Raw genomic sequence first — 23,804 nt, 5'->3', positions numbered from 1 at the left:
AATGCCTTATATTCCTATTTTACTTCAGGTAGCCATTTTTATGTTTGAAAATGGGATTACTGTAAATAATAACAAGACATGGGGCGTTTGTGTGCACGGACATTTAAGCGTCTTATTAGTATCTTAGTATGCTTGTCTCAAGCTTTGCTGCTTCGCCCCGGCCATCCTGTCTCTTTGATTAGCCCAGTTTCTCTCAATTCCTCCACGGTCCTTTCCGAAAGATCAAAGGTCACGCAGCATGTCAGCCCCTGGGCCGACTGGTGGCCTCGCTCGTGTCACCCGCAGCCACCACCGCTTCCCTTCGTTCGTTAGTCCGCAGCCCAATTAGCGCCATCACTCGCAGGAGGCTGTGATGGCTTGGGGGATTCCCTTCCGTCAGGCGGCGGCGTTTCTCCTCTGCACACAGGGAACGCCGCAGATTGGGAAGCTGTCACCTCCTCTTTGAGGTTAAACAGGAGATGAAATTCAAGTTGACCCACAGGACAGGAAGTAACCCAGTTGTGGAGCCAGGAAATTGATTTTCAGTGGATGTTTGGCTCCCTCTAGTGGACGTTGTAGGAATGACGTGTGTTTGTCTCGTCAGGGCTGTACCAGATGAGTGTGCCGGAGTCAGCACCTTTGGATGCAGAGGTGGGCCGCATCTATGCCAAAGACCGGGATATAGGAGTCAATGCCGAGATGACATATCGGGTCATCGACGGGGACGGAAGGGACACTTTTGATATCATCACCGACCCCAGCAACAGATTTGGCATCATCACAGTCAAGAAGGTTGGACTACTGGATATTCCTTTAAAGTGAAAATTCCAAAATCAAACTGCTTCTAGAGGTCAACATCAGCATCTTCTCTCCTCTCCCGGCAGCCGCTCAACTTTGAGGGCAAGGCCAGCTACACCCTGAAGGTAGAGGGCGCCAACACGCATCAGGACCCTGCCTACCGCCAGCGCGGGCCCTTCAAGGATGTCACCATCGTGCACTTGAGCGTGGAGGATGTGGATGAGCCCCCCGTCTTTGACGTAGCCGCGTATCAGGCGGAGCTGCCGGAGGACGCCGAGATCGGGACCATTGTGAGAACGGTGTCGGCGAGGGACCCCGACGCCGCTAACACCAGTGTGAGGTGAGCGCGCTTAAGACTTGATGCTGCATTCTGCTTGCTTTATTGGGTGCATAATTTAATAAGGTCCCATTATAACTAATCTAATTATAGCCAGGGTGTTTATATACCTAAACCAGTAGTTATATGATTTGAAACACCTATAATATGTATTTATTTATCCATACAAACCACTGTATGAGTTGCTGGCACAATCATTTCGCAAGCTAATAGACCTGCATTTTATGAACATTATGACTGACTATCCTAAGCAGGCCATAATTGGAGGGTGTAGTATCCTAAAGTGGTCACCAGGTGTCAGTATTGTTACTGTAGCGATTGTTGTATTGTGTTGTTGGTAGCTGCTGTTTAGAGCTGCTGTTTCATTCTATTTTTGAACGTTAAAAATGATTTGGAGTGAATGAAAAAGTGGAAAGGAAGCTTTTGTAAATGTAGCATAGTCAACAATAGAATAACGTTGACTATGAATTTCACCTCAGAAATGACATTTTAAATAATTAAACAGATGTGTTTACTGGAGCATTTAAAATCTTGACTAATTTAATGTTTATTAAAGTTTGCTTAATTAGTTAGCTAACTTCAGAGTGTATACTGTATTTTTGGATTCAAAGAATGGTGTAATGAGAGGTGCAATACTCACTGTTAGCCAGCAGGGGGCGGTAGGTCTCCATAATGGCTCTAGGATGAGAAGGTGACCCCAATGTTTGCCACCATGTTCAAGCAGAGCACTTTTGCCTGGTTTTGTTTTTCCATCAGCCGTTCTATGATGTGATGCCGCCTCCAGCTTGTAGCCCTCCTCGGCTAATTAGACGTAAAGGCTTTAATTAGGTATTTAATCATGTGGAGAAATCGATGAGCACACTGTTTAGCGTGCCAGATGTCCCTCCTTGTTGCGTACTGCATCCAAGAAGGCCCAAACTCACACGCTCTAAAACTACGGTACAGAGGAAGCCAAGATGGCTGCCTGCAGGTTCACGGTGAATCCTTTTCCCTCTTGTCTTATCACGCACCTGCACACACGCATCCTCTCATGGGATTACACGCTTCCCCCAGCGACATGAAATGGCTGACGCGGCGTGTTTTGTGTGTGTCGCCAGGTACTCCATCGAGAGGTCCACCGACCCGGACCGCTTCTTCTACATCGACATCACGTCCGGCTCGCTGATGACGGTGCGCTTGTTGGACCGCGAGGAGCTGGGCTGGCACAACATCACCGTGCTGGCCATGGAGATGAGTACGTGTGTTTTTAAAAAACATGTCAGAGTCCCGTAGCGGTCCCTGCGGACAGGAGGGGGTGCTCAAAGTCACCTTCATCCTCCTCTTCATCTAAAAGCAGACTGCTAATTAGCTTCATGCCTAATTAAATAACCTCCCCAGCATGGCGGCTAATTAATGATAAAAGTCAAGTTTGTTTTTAGCAATGTACACAACATTTGCTTTCATGTTTGATTTTTTTTTCCTGTCATGAACATCAAAGAATGCTGAAAAAATACATAAAACGCACTGCAATATTTTAAACTTGAATAATAATTTGGGGTGCATGAGAAAGTTGAAAGTAAAACAATCATTAGATTAGAGACCACGCCCCCCTCTGCATCTAGGAGACTTAATTGAATTGAAGCGTTATTGGAGCATTAACATTCCTAACAAGTGAACGTTGTGATCCTCTGTTGCCATGACAACTCCTTAACCATGTTATTTTTGTGAACAAATTAAGGATAATAAGTTATTAATTCCACAAGCCTTCAAGTGTTTCTAACTTTCATCGAGAAAGGACCAGATGATAAAAAAACGACTTATTAAGAATCGCTCCTTGATTGATGAGTCATGTGATGAAAGCTGAGAAAGTCGTTAGTGTGCGCTAATTGTCTTTCCACTGAATGGTTAGCATATGCTTATGTATGATTTCTAATAAAGAGTAATGCGCTGCTAACGTGCATCTCGCTCATCTGCAGATAACCCGTCGCAGATCTCCAGCGTCACCGTGGCGATACGTGTCCAGGACGTTAACGACAACGCTCCGTCCCTGACGGACTACCTGGAGGCCTACGTGTGTGACAACGCCAAAGCAGGACAGGTATTGCAGCCTTTTTGGCTTTGTACTTACATATGCATGTTGCTAAGACATTGTTGTTCCGTACAGCTCATCCAGGCGGTGACGGCGGTCGACCCGGACGAACCCCCCAGTGGGCATCACTTATCCTACGCCTTGGCTCCAGACGCTGCCAACAATCCAAACTTTACTCTGCGAGACAACCAAGGTAGGCACCTAAATAAAAAAAACAAAACAATATGATTATGATCACAGCAGTCAAAGATCCTCTATATCAGTGACGCACGTTATTCTGATAACGGCAACCCACTTTTGGGTTCTGACACACCAGTCGGGAATCACTACTCCCAAGACGCTCATGTCAGCTTCCTGCTTTTTTCCAGACAACACGGCGTGGATTCTGACACGGCGCGGCGGCTGGTCTCATCACGAGCAGAGCGTCTTCTACCTCCCCATCGTGGTGACCGACGGGGAGCAGCCGATCCAGACCAGCACCAGCACGCTGACGGTGCGCGTGTGCGGCTGCGACCACGACGGCAACGTGATGTCGTGCAACGCCGAGGCCTACAGGCTTCCCTCCAGCCTGAGCAGGGCGGCGCTCATCGCCATCCTGGCGTGCATCTTCGTGCTTCTGGGTGAGTGGAGTGGAAACGTTCCTTAAAAAGGGCGTGTGGGGGTTCTTTGATGTGTGTTGTAATGTTTTTCATTGTGTTTAGCAGTGATGATCCTGCTCATGCTTTCCCTGCGCACTCACCGTAAGAAGCCCTACCCGCATGACGAGGAGGAGAACGTCCACGAGAACATTGTACGCTACGACGACGAAGGTGGCGGCGAGGAGGACACGGAGGCCTTTGACATCGCCGCCATGTGGAACCCACGTGAGGTGCACCCTCACCCGGGGGGCAAGATGAGGCAAGACATGCTCCCCGAGATCGAGAGTCTGTCTCGCTATGTCCCGTGCGTGATCGGCGACGCCGTTGGCGTAGGCGGCGAGAGCAGTAACGTCCAAGGATACGTCCTGTCGAAGCTCCTGGAGGCCGACTTGGACCCGTGCGCGCCGCCGTACGACTCCCTGCAGACGTACGCCTACGAGGGCGAGGGCTCGGTGGCCGAGTCGCTCAGCTCGCTGCAGTCGGGGGCGTCGGGCGGCGACCACGAGTACGACTACCTCAACGACTGGGGGCCTCGCTTCAAGAAACTGGCCGAGATGTACGGAGTCCTGGAAACAAACAATGCTCCCATGTGGTAGCACGACTAACCTCCATGCCTTTTGAACTCCTTGAAGAAACATCCGGAATGATCGGATATCGGAGTGACAACAGGCAAACTGACTGGTCACCTACGTGGGTCTGGATTTACGGCTTCAAGGCAGGATCGACAACACCCGGCGAGCCACCGTGTCATTTTAATTTATTGCTCTTTATTTATGTTTGAGCTAATTTATTGCACGGCAGAAAAACAGAGGCCGTCTCATTGATTTTATGTCGAGCGCCTTTTATTGTGGACACCATCGTGCCAGCTGGAGTCCGACGACGGCGACCACTAGGCCACGAACACGACCTAGAGCGCAGAGGACATCTGCATTAAGTGCCAAATGTAAAAAGGACATTTTGGGTTTATAAAAAGAAGTAAAAAAAAACAAAAAAAAGACTTTCAAATAAGAACTTTGTGAGGATTTTGATATTTTTACTTGAATTTCATGTGGTCGCTCATGCTACGCTACACGGTGTGTGAATGTAGATACTCTTTTGTATTCTTGGTAATAAAAAGCTAAAAAAAAAAACGTAAACTTTGTAGTTAGTTTGCCTCAAAGTACTTAATTAACTTGTTTATAGCCGGATGTGTTTCTGTAGCAAAAAATAACACAAATGAAAAACATGCTACACGCTTTCCCACAAGGACCTAATACATTATTGTTAGCAACAGTGAATCTATTAGACCTGAAATTCTGGCTTAATTGCTTCTGTCAATCAAAGCAGGAACGGCAGCAAGACATTTTGCAATCATGTATTTTTTTTCCTATCCTTGAGAATTTAATAACTTTATTAGGGCTGGTCCCCACCCAAAAAGATTCCCACGGCGTTATATATCATTAAATTATGCGCAATTTGTTTTTCTACAGCTAATTTAATCATACAGGTTGCAATAATTCCTACTTGGTTCATTCAATAAACACCTACTTGGCAACTACTACGCCCCCTAGTGGCTGGAGGTGAAATGCAACATGAGCAAAAAGTATTTTTTTCATGACTATGTGTTGATTTAACATTCAGGTGTAGTTTTTAATCATTTTAAAAATAGAGTAGTTGCTTTTGGAGAGGCGATCAGTCTACAAAGTCGTGGTCAAAGCTTAGAAGATGCATGTAGTGTGTGTGTGTGTTTGGGGGGTGTGGGGTTCTCTGCACTTGACATATTTGTTGTGCGCACACGGTGACCTCCTTTAATCCGTCTTGCCGCCTCCCAGGCCTCCCTGGTGCATTCATTAAGGCGGGGAGGCGTAAACAGATCGATGGGAGCAGGTAAGACCGCAGCCTTGGGCCACGCACGGTTCATCCCCTGCTTCCGCGGCAACCATGGAAAAACACCAAAATTCGACATTCCAGAATATCTCAAGGAGCATCCCTTCTGTAAATGAACTTGAGGGGGAAAAAAACAGTAGGAAAGGCAGGAAGTCAATGGAGAACCGTAGCGATGGGAGTCATTTTACCTCAAGGTCGGTATCCCCAGAAGGGATGGGCTCCTTATGGTTCCATCAGGAAGGAAGGAAGCAAACATTAACACCACCAAGGCCGGGAGAGACTTCCTCATTCAGCTTGTCTTTGTTTTTCCACAAAGGAAATGAAGCCAATCCCAAAATAATTTACATTTGCTATTAAACAGCAATTTATTCACTTTTTACTCACTGGAGATGTCCCGATACTTTAGTCTCACACAGAGACTGTTTTAGTGGCCTTTGCCCTTTACGTTTTTTCATATTTGAGTGTTTTAAAGGTGACTGACAGCGTGCTGAAAAGTCGTATGAAATATGGATATTGCTTTTAGTCACTTGGCTGCACAACGCTGGCTGCTACAAATAGGAACCATAACTTTTTCTTTTTTTTTTTTTAGCTGGAAGAGAAAGAAGCTTCATCAGCTTTAGCACATGAAAAAAAAGCAATCCAGAGCACACACGTTAACACAGAGACTCCCATCAGCTTGAATGAGCACACTTATATATAGCTTTCCCACTTCTATAAACCAGTTTGTCTAGGCTTAGAAAATATATTAAAATATGACCTTCTTCTTTAACCCCGAGAAAGTGTTTTTATCATAAATATTATGCACCACATTACACCTCCCAAAATGTATTGAGTGTGACGTCACACACTTACCTTCTTTTTGCTTTGTTGCTATCTTGGTTGACTGGAAATAATCTCTCCTTCTGTAACTCGTTAAATCGAGTTCAAAATGTAAATAAATCCGTGTCGCCGACGTGAAATAAACGAAACAGTGCTTTTTATAGTCTGAAGTAGGTCGTTAGCTTTCGTGTGATTGTGTTAGCTGTTTCGCTAGCTAGCTAGCTTACATGGCTGCCGACTACGGCGGCCTTTGAGGATCACAATTGATTGGAGACGCGCTCGTTGTAAAAAATCAAATATTAAATGAAAAGCCATCGAAGACAAAATTATTTCGCGTATGTTTTTACTTGTACACGTTCAAAAGTAAAATATACTTTCCTCACTCTGTGTGGTCCCCTACGTTACCCTTTTGACCCCAAAATGCTTTTGTCGTGTACTGTTTTATAAAGCAACTAAATGTCAAATGAAAACGCCGTATATAACACACAAGTTGAATATTGACTCCCCATCAGTGAGAGCCTGGAGTTTGTCGTCCAGAGGGAAGATAATAGCATGTTTTGCTGTGCATGAGTGACAGGCGAGGCAGTTTTTTTTTACCATATATTTTGCTGCCAGATTGTTGTTTTGGCAGTGGTCAAAAAGCCAGTGTTACACAAGTAATTGGACGGGAATAACAACATTACTTTCAATGGCTTCATTCTAGAAAGTTCTGTATAGTTGCTTTCAACTTTAATCCAAAATGACAGAACTGCAAACTTCTCCAAGGGATTTTGCATATTAGCATACCAGGAAGTGACGAAACTATACATATTTTAAATAGCTGCTGTCATAATGTTGTTTTCTTGACTCCCCATTCATTATCATTATTGGCTAAGGAAGTAAAATTGAGAGATTTTATAGTATTATTACATAAAGGAAACCACATACTTGCAACAATAGCAATGATCATAATTAATTGCTGTGCACACACACACAAATAACAAAAATAAGAGAAGCATCCATTTCTGTGTACGCCACAAGATTGTTCATAAGCGAATAAATCGATGTGCACGTCATTAACTGAAAGCCTGCAGCGGCCCGCCCACTCCTAACCGCTTACTGACCCGTACACACACACACATATATACACACACACATTGACACAATGTGCCAAACAGAAAAGCAAGAATGGCGTCCTTTCTTAACGTAAGAAAAGCAAGAACACGGCTTGATTCAAATGGAGAATAAACGGTGTGAAAAACAGTGCGGGGACACACAAAATCCACTTGGCGTCTTATTTATCGGCCATGTGTGTGTCGCCAGCCTGCGGGGGTTTACTGTATTTATTGTTCCTGCCAAGAGAAGGATTAGGACATTGAGCCCATATAGCGGTGCGGTAACAGCAGCCTGTGGAAGCTAATTAGCTTAGCGTAAAAAGACTGGCGGCAAGAGTGTGTCTAAGATAGCCCAAACCTTATAAATTCTGAAATACATAAACATTTGAAAAGATGGTGGATGAAGTGTTTTCCTGTGGTTGATTTATGCTAGGCTATGCTAATCATCTCCTGACTTGTACACATATGAGAATAAACAATCTATCGATCGGTTAAAAAATTGCTAGTTTTCATTCATTCATTTTCTACCGCTTATTCTCATGAGGGTCGCGTTGTATGCTGGAGCCTATCCCAGCTGTCTTCGGGCGAGAGGCGGGGTCACCAGCCAATCACAGGGCACATATAGACAAACAAACATACCTATGGACAATTTGGAGTCGCCAATTAACCTAGCATGTTTGTGGAATGTGGGAGGAAACCGGAGTACCCGCATGCATGCAAACTCCACGCAGAAATGAGGGTGAAATCAAACTTGGGTCTCCTAGCTATGTGGCCTGCGCGCTAACCACTCGTTAGTTCGCTAGTTTGATGTGAGAAAATAGTTTTTTGAGCAGCCATGTTCAAAGAAAACGACAACGTCATCAATGAACAAAGACTACAAGCCATGTTTAGCGTTCTAACTTTTATTGACAACATGGACCCGGATGGCGGCATCAGCTGTGGTGTACAAGTCACAGGAAGTCATTCCAAGTCAGTCCGAACTGAGTCCCAACTCTCTGACTGGACACGCTTCCCACGGAGCCGCCACTTGGCTAAACGACAACAACTGATGTACTTCTACTCATCACAAACCAAATCATCGAAAAAGGTAATAACTGACAGAATGGCGATTCATCCAAAAAGAGATCACTTTGTGGATCTGGTCGGCTTCCTCTTTGGCGTCTCTAGATGTTTGTGATGCGAGTCGTCCTCCCCCTTGCCCGTCTCCCCCTGCTTCACCCGCAGGATATGACAGTGAAGCGCTTGGAGATGCAGGACATGTTGTGCAGCACGATGCCCAGCAGGAAGAGCAGCACGCACGCCACCAGGATCACCGTGCACACGCCCGACCACGTGGACCCCTTCCCGCCGCCCGCCGCCGGCCCGATAACCCTCCTCTCCCCTTCGTCGCCATCCAGGCTCAACCCCTCCAGACCCACAGCCAAGCCCAGAGGCTCCTCCTCGGGCACGGTCACCACGGCCACGCCCTTCTGCTGACCGCCCGGCAGGAAGCGACACCCCAGCTCTCCGGGCAGCCCAAGCGCCCTCTCCTTGGCGACCGGCAGCGGCAGCATGTAGCAGCCGTTGCTAGGCAGGCGTATGAACACCGGCGTGTGCTCGGAGGCGTGGGGGATGGCGATGACGGTCACCACGTCGGGGTCGTCGGGCAGGTGGGAGACAGAGAGGCCCGGCGGGAGCTTGGTGACGCCGCGGCACCACGGGCAGCGGATCTCCTTGTGGCTGCTGCGCATCTGCGACAGGCAGACGGAGCAGCACGTGTGCCGACAGTCCAGCAGCTTGGGACGCCGCCGCGGGCTGTAGTAATTGAAGCAGATCTGGCATTCCAGCGTGGAATCTTGGGACAAAGTCTCCATGGCTGCTGAAGTCTCTTAACAGTCCCTCAGTGACGCCGACAATTACCGAGCTTATCCCGAAAGGTGTTCAGCGTCCTCGTCCGTCGTCGATGCTCTTCACGGCCTGCTGACGGCGACATGGTCATCCATCTGGAAAAGACCAGATGACACAGGTGAGCAAATAAAGGGGATTTAGGGAATTAGGATTAAGACGCTTTTGATGAAAAATATCTTAGTGGCTAGTAAAATATTGTACGGTTCTGTGAAAAATCTCCTGAACCGCGGCATACAAAAGAGGGAAATTTTTGTCAAAATATGCGCCCCAATTAAACCACCATGATTGGGACTGACTTGAAATATCTGACACAGCTTAAAGCACTTTATACAACACCCGCCGTAGCTTTAAGACAGTCAAATCCCCTGCTTCACGCTATCACGTTTTTTTTAAAACTACAAAAAAGTACATTACATTACTATTAAGAATTTGCAAGCATGAAAATGGCTAAATGAACTCAAATACAAATATAAGGCATTCAATGTAGTATTCTACACTGGTCACTAGGTGTCAGTAATGTTACTGTAATGTTGAGTGAAACGCAATGATCACCATAGCAACAGGTTTGAATTATCTCACAACAGGCGCAATAATACCTAACCCACGGCAAGCTAAAACTCAACTCTGAACCCTTGACTTACTTACTTCCTGTCCGCCCACCGCTCATCCCCGGCAACACACATTTACAGCACGAGTCTTATGTCTTAATTAGAGTGAATAAACCCTCTTATGTCTTTTTTCCTGGGTAAACTGATTGTAACGATGAATATAGGGGTGTTATTTCATGTCTAGAGGTCTCTAATAATGTTGAAACCTACAAAAAAACATTTTTCTATGCTATAACTACCCAAATATTCAAATTTATGAATGAAGAATACTACTTTGCGGATATTCACTTATCATAGTCAGGTCTGGAACAAATTAACCGCGATAAACGAGGGATTTTCGTGAAGCTACTTCCTGATGACAGCTGAATAATTGGCATTACGGAACGGGTGTTGTTCCAAGTGGCCACACAATGTGGTGCACATCCTTGTGTACGGGTCTTATTGATTCATTGTTCATAAGTCATGATATAAAACATAAAAGCACAACCCACAGGCACTGGTATCACATCCTCCTCTTGAAGCGGTCAACATAAGCCAAGTGTCCGAGTTGTGACTTGAGTCAATATATTTCTGTACACATTTGTTCATGTTTGCCTTAATTTAAAGAACCACCCCGATGTGTCCGCTGAGGCATGGTGTCCTTTAATGCCGTGTCACAGAGATTAATTAAAGCTTCTCTGGATGTGTGAAAAGAGCCCGATCAGCGGGAATCACACTTCCCACAGATGGACGAAGAGAGGGTGATGGAGAGGACGGCTAAGGAAGTATTTTTTTTTTTTCCTCCTGTAAAATTGGTTTTCAAGTACATGCAGCGCCTCACTTGAAAATGATTTTTCACACTTCATTTCAGCAAGCGATTAGTCAGCTTTCTTCACGCATATGGCGAACCGCCAAGCATTAGTCAGCATTTTTTCACCTATATGCGACCCAGGAGAACTCTGACCTCTGAAATGAATCACCTCCAGACCACCTCTGGTCTCATTTCAGAGGGTCATAGTTGTGGCAAAGTACAAAAAGGAGACATTTTATCCAAGAGGAGACTGAGGGCAGCATGCCATTAGTCAATATTTTCACTAATTATGGAACTCTGACCCTGGGGGTCTGTACCTTTAAGGGGGACCTATGATGCCCTTTCCACTTTTCTGACCTATAAATGTTGCATGATCGTGTTGAATAATGCCAAAGTTTCAGATAATGAGGTTGCGGCATGGCTTTTTTCTAACACTGTGACATCACAGTGAGCAAAACTCCCTTATATGGGCGTGCCCGGGTACAAGCTGTTAGCAGTACAAACGAGTGTGACCAAACACAGTTGGATGGAACTAATTAAAATAAACCGTTTTTGGAAATTCAAGGAAATACAGCTGGAATGGGTGCATATTCTGGAAGATATGGAAAGCTTATTATCTGTATCTGCTCTATAGGAGTGCACAACTCAATACAAAGGACCCAAAGCACCTTCTGTAACCCCACAGAAGGTGCCAACAAGACATCCAAAGATGAGTAATTAGCAAGCTAGCGACCTCAATGTGCCCCTCAAGTTTCGATCCGGAGCCTCATCCCAAACATCCCCACTCCCACATCTGACCCACTTTTGCCTCCTTTGCCAGTCAAGGTCAAGGAGAAGTGAAAGCAAATCCTCACGGACTTGAGAGGAGAGTGAACGGGCAAAGATGAGGATTAGCTTTGATCTGACATACATGTGTTTAGTGGCTCAATATTCCCACACGCAGCCTTTCTTCATCATCTCATACGTTACATCATCATCGCTTCATGTTTGAGTGTACTTGGGATTTTATGCTGACGTCAGCCTCCCTAATTTTAAGGGTAAAAAAAAAGCCACTTGCCTGCGATGGCTTCATGTGATTTATCTGCTGTGTCACTTTGTAACCCATTTAAAGCAACAACTGCACAATAAACAACACAGATTTAGGTTTAACGGCCACTTTGTTTTTTGTTTTTGTTTTTTTTTTGGGCCTCGAGACGTGACTACTAATGACTCCACCAGAGGGCAGTCGTGACATCACTTAATTTCGTCATCATGCAAGTGGCTGGGCAGCACAACACAACCCCGCTGAGAGGTAACATGCACACACATGCACACACACACCCACACACACTCCTTCAGGGGCTCCACAATCAGCCAAAGGAAAAGTGCACAAGTTAAAAATAACCACACACACATGCAGCTGACCAAGGAGGAAATCGTAAACTACCTGGAAGAAGCCAAGCTCGTTAATATGAACACCGCGAGGGAAAATGTCATCCAAAATGTCATGCTAACATAAACTCCACGTATGTAAGCATGTTAGCAAACATGTCAACAGCCAGCAGGTGCAGGAACAGGATCGGTTGTTGTCCGGCCGGCTCCAGACAAAAGCGTCGCGATAAGAAAAAGATGAAAGGGCGCAACAATGAAGGTCAATCATTCATAAAAATGAAGCTAATAAACATTAATGGCCGCATTTTACTGCACTGCATTTTCTTCTTGGACGTCCGCCAAGAGCAGCGGTGGTTAACGACACCCTGCTCGTCGGAGCTCGTGGAAGCACAGACACCGGGGCATCAGGTGCAGACGGTTCAATGTGGGAGCAACCCTTTCTGAAGGTTACACAGCTCTAAAAAAAAATCACTGGGTTGGAAGAAGTTACACTCATAAACACCAAATATCATATTCAATCATTCTTATATTTATACTATATATGATACTGCATATTTAGGGCTTCAACTGGGATGTTGAGAGATGAACAATGGCAATTGAAGAGAGAAAGTGGGAAGCTTCGGGAGCTGAGTCTAATCTCATCATGACAACTGTCACCTTTATTGCAAAGGTTAAGTCAAAATCGGAAGAGAATTCATTTTTTTCATTCATTTTGTACCGCTTATCCTCACTAGGATTGCAAGGGGTGCTGGAGCCTATCCCAGCTGTCTTCAGGCAAGTACACCCTGGACTGGTCGCCAGCCAATCACAGGGCACATATTGACAAACAACCATTCACACTCACAATCATACCTATGGACAATTTCGACAATTAGCCTAGCATGTTTTTGGAATGTGGGAGGAAACCGGAGTACCCGGAGAAAACCAACACACGCACAGGGAAAACATTCAAACTCCACACAGAGATACCCGAGGGTGGAATCGAACTCGGGTTCCCTAGCTGTGAGGCATGCACGCTAACCACTCTCCCCAAGAAGGAGGAGCTTGGATGTGATGTCAACAGTCAGGAAGCAAAGTCCGACCCTCACACAAGCATCTTGTCTGCCTCTATCTAATCGCCCATCACAACAAAGCACTTTGCCCCCACCCCCGCCGCCCTTTCTGCTACATCATCATGTGCTACATCAGATTAGCGCAGAGGACGGATGCACTGTTACCTCCGCCAAGGAGAATGTGTTCTTATCTGTGTTCCATTTGTTTTTGCGTTTGTGTGCAACTTCCTGCCTACACTTGTTGATGCTTGAATAATGATTGCAGCTTATCAAGGGTGGTAGACTCTGACTTGAACTCATCACAGCTACACTGTTGGGGACAGACGTATGAGGATGCCTTCAGGTACAAACATTTCTCATACATTATTCTATGTATTTTATGATGTTATGTGTTTTTATACCCAAAGTGCATCAATTAACACCTACTCTATATGCCATCATTGGCAGTAACAGCTGTGGCTGTAGGCAACCTTGATGCAGTTTTTCTATCAACCTAACTTTTAATTCATATTTAAGCAAATTTTACATATTGCTGGCCTAAAATTTGCATTTTTCATGCATGAAAATAGCCAAATGAACAAAAATACATATACCACGCATTGAGAAGATGCAGTCAAAAACGTAATGTGACTGTACTGTTCGGTGAGACACACAAGCACCAGACTTGAATGATTGAATTACCTCACAACAGATAAAACAATCCCCAAGACAGACTACAGTTGGGACTGGACTACACATTTAAAGCAACAGGTGACCTTATTAACTCTTATGTTTACTATATTAGACTACATGAGTGTAAAAGTGACTATAGGGGTGCTATTTCATGTCTAGAGGGCTCTAATAGTGTTAAAATCTGTATTTAGAAGGTCGTAAACAGGTTTTCGATGCTCTAACTCCAAAAATATTTTTAAAATATTAATTTAAATATTAAAAATATTAATTTAAAAAATATTCAATTTATAAATAATTTCTACTTTGTAGAAATTCACTTATCACGGTTGGGTCTGGAACTGTAATAAACAAAGAATTGCTGTACTTTGACAAACATTGCATTAGAACAGTATACTTAAGTTTTCAAGTGAAAACAGGATGTGGACACCTGCCGCTGCCACGACCACAGGCGTTGGCACCGCTAACGTTAAACGAAATTATCCCGCGGAAAACTGCTGAGGTCTCAACCTTTATTAAAATCAAGCCTAAAGCAAATTACAGGCAGCCTGTGCCGCGCGTAATAACTAAACGTACGTCAAACAAGGCCCTCGATTTCCCGCTTCTACCTAGCTCCCCCGTCATCACTTTGTAACAACTTTATTGAGACGCTCTCTCTCTCACGGGAGACAAATAAAAATGTCAGGACACGACACTGGGCTCATCCTCCTCCGCCTGGCCTTTTCCCTCCTCATTCATGCCTCCATTCTTCATCCTCCATGCTTTTCTCATTCATTCCGTGTCATGGATGTTGGCCGTGTAAGCAGAACGGGTTATTTCAAAAATAAATCACACTTAGATAAAAATGTGCACGGAGTTGACTGAATGTGTCTCAGCTGCATCCTTGTTTCATCGAGTAGCAGCAAGCATCAGCAAGGATAATATCGGAAGTCTTTGTCGCCATCGGTCTCAGCATGAAGAAAGTTAAAAAACACTAAAGAAAAGAAAATGTGCCCCTCAAGGAGGCAAATTAAGGTTATTGTTTTTGAGGACGCTTGTATAAACAAGCGGTGTCACACGCTAATTGCCGTCGTTAATCATCCGAGATAAGCCATCATAATTATCTCCACTAACACTTTATTGATGACAAACTCACAAGTGTCTGCATTTACGCGCATCTGTCCGCTCTTCCCCCCCCCCATCCCGTCATGAGTCGTATTGTTTATCCTGGATCAGCATCCGTCCAATTAAAAGACTGAATTATTCCGTGCTCGTCTGCAGCAGGCCCCCGCGGGGGCTTCTTTCTCATTAGTGTCGTCATTCTGTCCTGCGGCGGCCAAGCGGGGAGGCTATTAATAACATTTTGTATTCACAATCAACTAAGTTGCCGTGTGCGAGCAATGCTCCGCCATCCCAGGTGTGGGAGTCCAAAGTGAGATTAATCCACAATCCAATTAATTCCAAACGGTGTGGAATCCATTTGCTCACACGGAGGGGCGCAGGTGTGCCGCTTTGACTTCCTGTTCATCATCAGCAGGAAGCATAGGCATGGTCAGCACACTCCATATGCTAATTTATGTTATGGATAACATGGTACGTTCCGAGACCATGCTTTTCGGTTTTGTATCAATGATAAAAAAACGACAACAAAGGTCGTGGGGGGTGCTGGAGCCTATCCCAGCTGTCTTCGGGCGAGAGGCGGGGTACACCCTGGACTGGTGGCCAGCCAATCACAGGGCACTTTAGACAATTTGGAGTCGCCAATTAACCTAGCATGTTTTTGGAATGTGGGAGGAAACCAGAGTACACAGAAAAAACCTACGCATGCACAGGGAGAACATGCAAACTCCACACAGAGCTGGCCGAGGTTGGGATTGAACTCGGGTCTCCTAGCTGTGAGGTCTGCGCGCTAACTACTCGTTATTCAGCCTTATTCTTGTGTTAAACCATGCAAAAGAATCAGATAATGAGGTTTGTGAGCCCTGAAAGACGTTTTGGGTTACAGATTGCTTTCACCGGAAGTCCTCGGGAGCATTTGGGAGTGTGACCAATTACAGCGGAGGAAGGCCCCGGGGTGAATTAAATTAAACAGGCCATTTAGGTTGGAAGTTAACAGAAACACTGCAGAAAGAGGTGCAGAATCTGGAGGATCTAGAAAGCTTTGATGGTGTGTAGCTGTTCTAAATTAGCATAAATATGCCTCACACACTTATTATTGTAAAAATGTATAAGCACTCACCCTTAATGAATGGTAATGATGACTGACAGCACAGATGAAAGCAGAGACAGTCTAGCCTTTAGCCAGGTCGTCAGGCTAGCTCCTCCCCAGTTCTGTGCCACAATGGGAAACTTATGCATGACATGTTTTGCACTCAGCTGCTACGTCTTTGTACTGCCAGACGGCTGATTCAGAGAAATGATAGTACAGGGCAAACAGTATTATACTTATTATATTACATAATATTAACATGCCCCTACACTGTGCATCACGACCCAAATGAACTATGTAGCGTCTCTACCGCAGCCATCAAGCCCCCCACCCACCGCTACCACGTGACCGTGGACCTTGCCACCAGCAAGGTGCTGGGCGAGGCCCCCGCCGGCCCGGCGTAGAGGTGAGGCGAGATGTTTGATGAAGCGGAAGGTAACGCCGCCTGGCTCGGCTTCTCTTGCCTTGCTGTCGTGACGCACACCAGCAGACAGGTGGACGGAAAAGAATACCTCCACGTTGTCCTCTAATAGCAAGCCACGTCGGACCACGTGTTCTTGTTGGCTTCACCGCCATCCGTCAAGCGCTCACAATCCAGCCTGTCGTGCAGAAAGGACGACATCGATCATGGCGGTAGACAGATGCTAAACAACAGGAACACCTGGGGGGATGGTGATTGATTCTAACTGGATTCTTTTTTGGGGCCATGAAAAGTGAAGGTACAAAAATGAGGACACTCTGGGTGGCATTTTTTTTCGTATGACTTTTTGACACTTTTTGAAAAATGCTTTGGAAGGCATACTAGCGTATGTCATACAATTACTTTCAAAGTTTTATAACCATTAGACAAATGGTTAATGGCCTATGGACTATTAGTTAGCCATTTTCCTTGATGGCGGCCATATAGTTTAAATAATTTTGCTCAAATTGTACACACGTGTACCAAATTTTGGGGCCATTGGACGTTACAGTGACATGCATTGAGAAATTTCAAGTATATCCAACTTTAGCGCCACCATGTGGTGAATTTGCCATAAATATAATAGCAGGGTTGCATGTTTTGGCACATTTTCACCCGTGTGCATGCAGTAGCTAAGGAGTAGAAGACTTTCATACAAGGTGGGGTGTCCTCATTTTTGCCTGTGTACTTTATTCTTAGAATACACAAAGAATGGTGACAGTCAAACATCCATTGACTTTACACAAATGGATCTCAGCCAAGCAATCTAAGCCCAGCCTGGGAAAAAAAAATCTATTTTCGCATTCCATTCCCCCCCCATCTGGCACGTCTGGACCCATTTCCTCATCGATCAAGGTCATCGAAAACATGGTCGTCATCTTCGGCTCCCGGAGGATCGCCTCACAGATGTGACAAATAGAAGGAAAGCACGGAACCTGAACAGCTGCCAAGCTAGGAAAAAAAAAAAAGCATTGGACCTGGACTGCCACAAGAATCCTCACTGAACAACTTTGGTCCTAATCGAAGTGACAATGGCGTCATCACCTTTAATAACTCAAAAAGTACAGCAGCACAATCCAATTTTTGTTTTGTAATGTCGGCTATATTTAGTTTTATCTGGAGAAAATGGCCGCCGGACCACTTTGAGGACTGATGTTATCTTTTCTTACCGTGGCAAAACAAGCATCATGGAAAGGCATGATGATGATGATGATGATAAGAGAACATTCTTAACATGTCTGACAGTACTTCCTGTTTAGCTTTGCTACACACGCCCACTTCCCCTCTGGGGGTTAACCTCTGGCGTATAGAACCTCGCAGAAATAGGGACCGACTGCAACAATTACCAATCAAACGCCATAACAATTGGCGTAAATTGATGCTGACAGCGACCAACAACATGCAGTCATGCGACATTCAGGCAATACTTTCAATGATAATAGCTAAACTTAGCCAAATAGCTATCATTATCTGGCAACAAACATAACTGGTTTGCATGCTACGTCAAAGCAGGAAGAGGGCACCCTCACTACATCCAGGATGCATCTGCAGCATCTTCCCCTTCACCATCAATTGCACACCGTCATACCAAAATGCTGCAAAAAAGTCAAAGTGGAGGTGAAAAAAAAAGGGGGAATCGATGACTCAAATTTAGTCCGACAAAGGCCACTTGGTCCCAGCAGATGGAGACCAATTATTCAGCTGACGCTTGACAAACATACTTGGCCTGCAGAGGAGGAATTGAGGGCCGCCACATGCAAATGAAACATGTAAACACAGATGAGACTTATTTTGGGCCAAGGAAAAATAAGCTGCCTAATAATTGGCGTTCTCTGCCACACCCTCCCTCATAACACAAAGAGATATGCTTCAATAATCATATGCTCAAAATAATCAATGGCCTAACGTAGCCTCCTTAGGGGAGGTACAGTAAATATGTTTTTTTTCCCAGCAGGCAAACAGCACTGACGGTGAAAGGGTTCATTCTTCCCCACAACACAGTCATTCCCCGGGGGCTCTTCAGAGAGTTAGTCCAACCCTGATCATGGGGCCAAAGTGACGCCTTCAAGATTCCTTGTTTGGCCCAAGAAGGAAAAACAACAAACCAGGGAATGTTTGGCATGTTCTTGGGAGTTTGCAAACCTCTAATTTCCCCTCCCAACGCCCACAAACACACACGCACAGTAAGGATGGATTGACACTACACATTTCAAATCACACAATTTTTGGCTCCACTATTCATATTTCAGTTGCACGGCAATAACATGCTAGTAAAAAAATGTAGCCAGCAGGGCACCAGTTGATAAGCCTTGGCTTAGAGGTTTACATATGGTACATTAGAGGCGCGCAGACCGTTAAATGAGAAAAATGATGGATGTCATATTTAATATGTGCCTATATTGTTGACACTGGTGGTGTGCACGTCAACTCTAAAAAAAAAAAAAAAAGAAAGAAATACAATATAACATGCAGTGTGAGGAGAGCAGCGTGGAGACATGAAGCAAAGCCCACTTAAGAGTCAGTAATCCTCCGGGCAATTACACTGCAAGATTAGTTGACACTTTCTAAATGTCGCCTATAAAGACTCTGGCAACCTCCAAAGTCTTTCCGGTGTGACCTTTATTTTGCACATCTGGATGAGACGCCTTGTGTGAAATGCTCCTCTTTTTTTGCTCTCAAAGTTTGTTTGCTTGATGTCGAGTCAGCTGCTGGCTGGGACAATGGACGACAAGCACCGTGGGTGAACGCTCAAACAAACAAGCATCACTCCCCGACCGTGAACGCATCTTTGTTCCAGCCACGAGCTTGACAAACACGCGCACATGCAGGCCTAAAATCGTCACAGTCGGACGAACAAAGGAGAGCGAAGACTCACCTCATGCGGCGGTGCGTGTCTTGCGCTTCCGTCTGCAGCTCGTCGTCGTCTGAAAACAACACAACGGCGGACACACACATAAACACACACGCACACACAACGAGCCAGGCGGCCGCCTCTCCTCCTCCGGCAGGCGGACACGCCCTCCCCGCCTGCCTGACTGACTGCCTCGTGCACGCGCACGCGCAGGTTGTTCAAGGCGGTCTGCGTCGAACGCCATGTTGAAACTTTTATGACGTCATGCTGCCATCACTCGCCGTCTGCTAATTGTCCTTGAGTGTAGTATTTTTCTGGATCTGTCAATGTAAACAATCTCAAAACGAAGGACTCAAGTTAACTTGACATGTTTGCTGCTTGCCCCCCATTCACGCTGCCCTTAAAAGCCCTCTTTTACATACATTGCATTTGTTTAGTGTTAGTTAGCTTTAGTGTTAGCTTGTTTAGTTTATTTCAGACGAAATTTTAGGTATATTAGACGGGGTTTTGATGTATAATTATTTTATATATAAATATTTCAGCAAAACGATATTATTGGAAACGCATATATAATTAAATACAATTCATGAAAGCATGTTGTTCCAGTGATTTGTGTATTACAGTATTATTACTGACACCTAGTGACCAGTGTAGAGTACTACATATCACCACAATGTCATCGATTGTGGCTTCTGAAGGCCTTATATTTGTACTTAAGTTCATTTAGCCATTTTTATGCTTGAAAATGTTTAAGTTTGGTTAAAAAAAAATACCCACAATTTGCCTAAATATGCATATTTTTTTACAAATAACAGTCACCCTAATCAAGCTATGAGAACAGCATCATGACGCAAGGATGGCGCCCGGCGTCCATCATGCAGTCGAACTGCTGAGACAAGTTCCAGAATAAGAAACTAGCGACCTGGCCCTCACCTCGTGTCCCTGTGTTTGTCCTCTATGGATGACACGGTTTGTTTGCCCTCTGTCAGCGATGCCAAATTCGGTCAACATTTCCTGCAAGAGCACACAAACAAGTGGCAGCAGATGCTTGGTGAAGTAAAAAAAAAAAAAATGTTGCCATCCAAGTTGTCTGAACTCCTTTTCCAAGCAGTGTTTGTGTCCTGTCCCGACTGACAGGATGCAGGGGGGAGAAAGATAAAGCGGATGAGACACTTTTAAAGTGCTCGTGCGGATGCTCAGGTGGCTGGAGGCGGTCCTTTGGGAATCTGACATATTTCCTCGCCTGGGGGCCAAAACACTTCCAGTGTTGCATCGCATCACGTCGCCTGCCGGGAAGGAAGTGACTCTCCAAACCAGCGAGCGGCAGTGTTCATCAGTGAAGTGTGGTTATTGAACGCTACTCTTTGACAGGGTTTTGGGAGTAATTGCAGTTTTTGTGTGGAAGATCAGAGCTTATGGGCCCCACTTTGGACACATTGAACCTGTTTGGTGTGTCACAACTGACCTGGTGACACCTGCGGATCCGCCAGGAGGGAGTCTGAGCCCATGATGTATGGATCGGTAAAGAATCACGACCCTTAAAGACACCGTGAGACATGCTCATTGTCAACAATCACCAAAGTGTGCAATATTAGCAATGTTTCCTGTCGACATACTTACATAATTCTTCCTTGTGACCTGGTATCGACGTGGTTACTTTAAACGTTAACTTCACTGCGGTTTAACTATTGTAACCATGACAACAGCATCCCCAGGTAGCATCCTGTAGCGCCGGCGTTCCCACAATCAAAGACCTTTTTTCTCCATCTCTCGCCGATGAAGACACAGCAAGGTGCAAGCAAGGTGACCTCAGCGCCAACGCCGGGAGCCGAGACGTTATAATCGGATCCGCCGTAGCTGCGAGATTGAGTTTGTTGGAGGTATTGAAGGATCCGGAGCTGGCTGGAGAGATGAAGAGAATCACTTTACAACAGCCCGAGATGGAGACTGAGTAAGAAGGTTAACCTTCAGCTTGCTGTACGATCACCATTCACTTATTGTTTTGTTTCTGGAGCCCATATTCTGACTCCCTAACTTATTGGCTACAAAATATTGGAAGAATCACAACACTATAGCTACTGCTATGTTTGTTTACAACATATGGGAAATGAATACATGAATCATCGTTTTCCAATTTAGGTGAGGTCGTCCACTGTAAACGTGCTGCCAGATTGGAGGCTAACGAACATCTCACTAAGCACTTGGCCTCCTCCCCCATACTAATTAATTCTCACATCTTGCCTCTGCGGGTGATGAATGATGGCCGGCTAATTCAGTTTTCACTTTGGACACAGGAGTGTGGGGGAGTCTGCGGCGCTGACATGTCAGCGGGCGCCACATGTGAGATGAGATGAGCGTTCAGGAGGCCGCATTAACATCTCGCAGTCCTGAAATGAAGCAGAAATTGAATTTTGGAAGCAGAGCGTCTCCTATTTTTTTTTCCAAGACCTGACCTTCACTTGCAATGCTAAGTGGATGAATATATTTAATGTAGCACACACACACACACTGACATTTCCCCATTCTGCAATATGGATGCTTTTTTTTTTTTTTTTTAAATCTACCTTCTGCAGCATCCGCAGGTCTAATGACCTTTTTCATGAGATCCTCTCCGGCGGGGTGGTTTATACATTCTGAGGCGAGCCAAAGCGTGACGGTAAATGTGTGCACTTGAACGCGGCCATCCCGAGTCCAATCCACCCTCGATGATCCGTGATAAAGTGGCGGCGGGGGTCTTCCGGAATTCAGCGGCCCGGGATCGGATGCTCCCTCATCCCCGAGAGGATTAGAGAAGTGAGGCGGCGGACTGAAGGGCAGAGAAGAAGAATCACTATCTTGTGTGAGCAGGCAGCGAGCAGCAAGCCGGCAGGATATTCAACTTGTATTCAGAATTTTTTTGAACAAGAGGTGTGAGAAACAGTGAAACGGGGGGGAAGGGGGGGGCAGGATTATCTTCAGGAGGAGAAGAAACAACATCTCGCTGTGTTTATTCCACGCTGCCTTACCTGACTCGGCATCATCAGCACATTCCTGCTGCTTGGTAGCGTTCGCCGGCCTGTAATTCTTCCCAGACGAGGGGCGCAGCCTCAGACAGGAACATCTGTTCAGTTTTTTGGCAATTAGATCTGTTGAGGAACACGCTACACGTGTGTGAAATCACCATGACAAGGACGGTTCTTGTGTTTTGTTGCTTCTGAAGGATAACCGCGGTTTACTGGTACGTTTGTGGTACCCACTTTCAACCAGAAAATGCAAGCATCAAGCCACCAGCACGAGATATTAACTCGATGTGCAGCGCTGCTCTTAATTTTTTGCTATTTTTTGCTAACGAGCATCACAAACTGGATTTGAACTAGGGTTTCCAGAAAGCCACTGAGCCAAAACCTGGGTTGTCAACGCGAGGTCCAGTGCAACTCTTACAGCATCTGGAAATGATGACCTCACACCCCCTAAAACTCAGTCTGAGCAGAATGAGTATTGGGAGTGCTAGCCATCGAACCAAAAGCCTGAGTTGTCTACTCAATATCCAGTGCTACTTTTTACCGTTTACCACCGCACTTTTGCACAGTTGCACCAGCAGGCATCTGTTACACTTGGATGAGTTTGGTTCCCAAAATGGCTAACACTATAAACATTCCCATAGACACACTATGCGCGTCTTCCCAAGAGTGGAAAAAGCAGTGAACTCACACTTCCTGTAGGCGTCCCAATACATTTGTCCACACAGTGTATCGCAACAGATAATCTTCTCCCTCCTGATTTTGTGTCAAGATGGTGCAGCCTCACCGGGCCCTCTGGCTCCTGCTAGGTGATGTTATAAACACAGGTCATTTGTCAAGTGGAAGACATTAAAAGTGTGAAAAGCCGGAGAGGGTCTTAGGGCGACACGTGTTGATCTCTCCACCGTGGAGGAGAAAGCGCTGAGCCTGCAGTGAGGCTGGCGTCTTTGTGATGGAGCTGTTTTGCAGCTCCACTCTCGGGCGCCGCTAACAAGCGAGAGCGCTGACCTTTACTGCATCCGCCCTCCCTCCCTGAGAGAGAGGCCATTAGGCGACACGACACCCGGAGGTTTGACACAATAGTCCTTTTCACCGGGTGCTGAGTCAGTCTCTGCCGGGAACCCGCGCTTTGTTTTTGTTTACAGCTGCAGGTGGGACTGCTCATCATTGTTGTAGTTATCACTGTGTCCAGCAGGGCGGCGAGATGCTGGGTTAGTCTATATTCACTGAAGAAAAACAAACATTTTAGGATGTGTAGCAAAGCCTACCACACTAACTTCATAGTGTCAAATTGACGCTAATTTCGGACAGGGAATGTTTTTCTTCCAGT

General features: G+C 45.6%; 2 protein-coding genes across 4 annotated transcripts in view; one reads left to right on the top strand and one right to left on the bottom strand.

Annotated features, from left to right (window-relative positions):
• LOC131108558 (cadherin-20-like) overlaps positions 1 to 5,387 on the top strand; it is a 40,923-nt gene extending 35,536 nt beyond the window's left edge. For 2 of the 3 annotated variants that reach the window (XM_058059592.2, XM_058059590.2), the window contains exons 6-12: positions 584 to 771; positions 864 to 1,117; positions 2,212 to 2,348; positions 3,070 to 3,191; positions 3,258 to 3,375; positions 3,551 to 3,802; positions 3,884 to 5,387. In XM_058059592.2, coding sequence (XP_057915575.2) covers positions 584 to 771; positions 864 to 1,117; positions 2,212 to 2,348; positions 3,070 to 3,191; positions 3,258 to 3,375; positions 3,551 to 3,802; positions 3,884 to 4,416 — 1,604 coding nt within the window. In that variant the 3' untranslated portion in view covers positions 4,417 to 5,387. The remainder of the gene's footprint in view (positions 1 to 583; positions 772 to 863; positions 1,118 to 2,211; positions 2,349 to 3,069; positions 3,192 to 3,257; positions 3,376 to 3,550; positions 3,803 to 3,883) is intronic. The other variant, XM_058059591.2, reaches the window with a different exon arrangement.
• A 157-nt stretch (positions 5,388 to 5,544) lies between these two features.
• On the bottom strand, positions 5,545 to 22,291 carry rnf152 (ring finger protein 152). Its single transcript, XM_078792418.1, has 7 exons — positions 22,040 to 22,291; positions 21,717 to 21,862; positions 21,096 to 21,377; positions 20,941 to 21,012; positions 20,409 to 20,489; positions 19,500 to 19,548; positions 5,545 to 9,581 (listed from the first exon to the last, which is right to left on the bottom strand). Exon 7 carries the CDS (start codon positions 9,450 to 9,452, stop codon positions 8,814 to 8,816), a length of 639 nt encoding a protein of 212 aa, XP_078648544.1. The 5' UTR covers positions 9,453 to 9,581; positions 19,500 to 19,548; positions 20,409 to 20,489; positions 20,941 to 21,012; positions 21,096 to 21,377; positions 21,717 to 21,862; positions 22,040 to 22,291; the 3' UTR covers positions 5,545 to 8,813.
• Between the last annotated feature and the right edge of the window lie 1,513 nt (positions 22,292 to 23,804).

Source organism: Doryrhamphus excisus, linkage group LG7 (assembly GCF_037039965.1).
Source record: "Doryrhamphus excisus strain RoL-2023G ecotype Guam linkage group LG7, RoL_Dexc_Guam_v1.1, whole genome shotgun sequence".
Lineage (NCBI taxonomy): Eukaryota > Metazoa > Chordata > Actinopteri > Syngnathiformes > Syngnathidae > Doryrhamphus > Doryrhamphus excisus.
The sequence above is the reverse complement of the archived record's forward strand: the minus strand, read 5'-3'. Positions and strand labels throughout refer to the sequence as shown.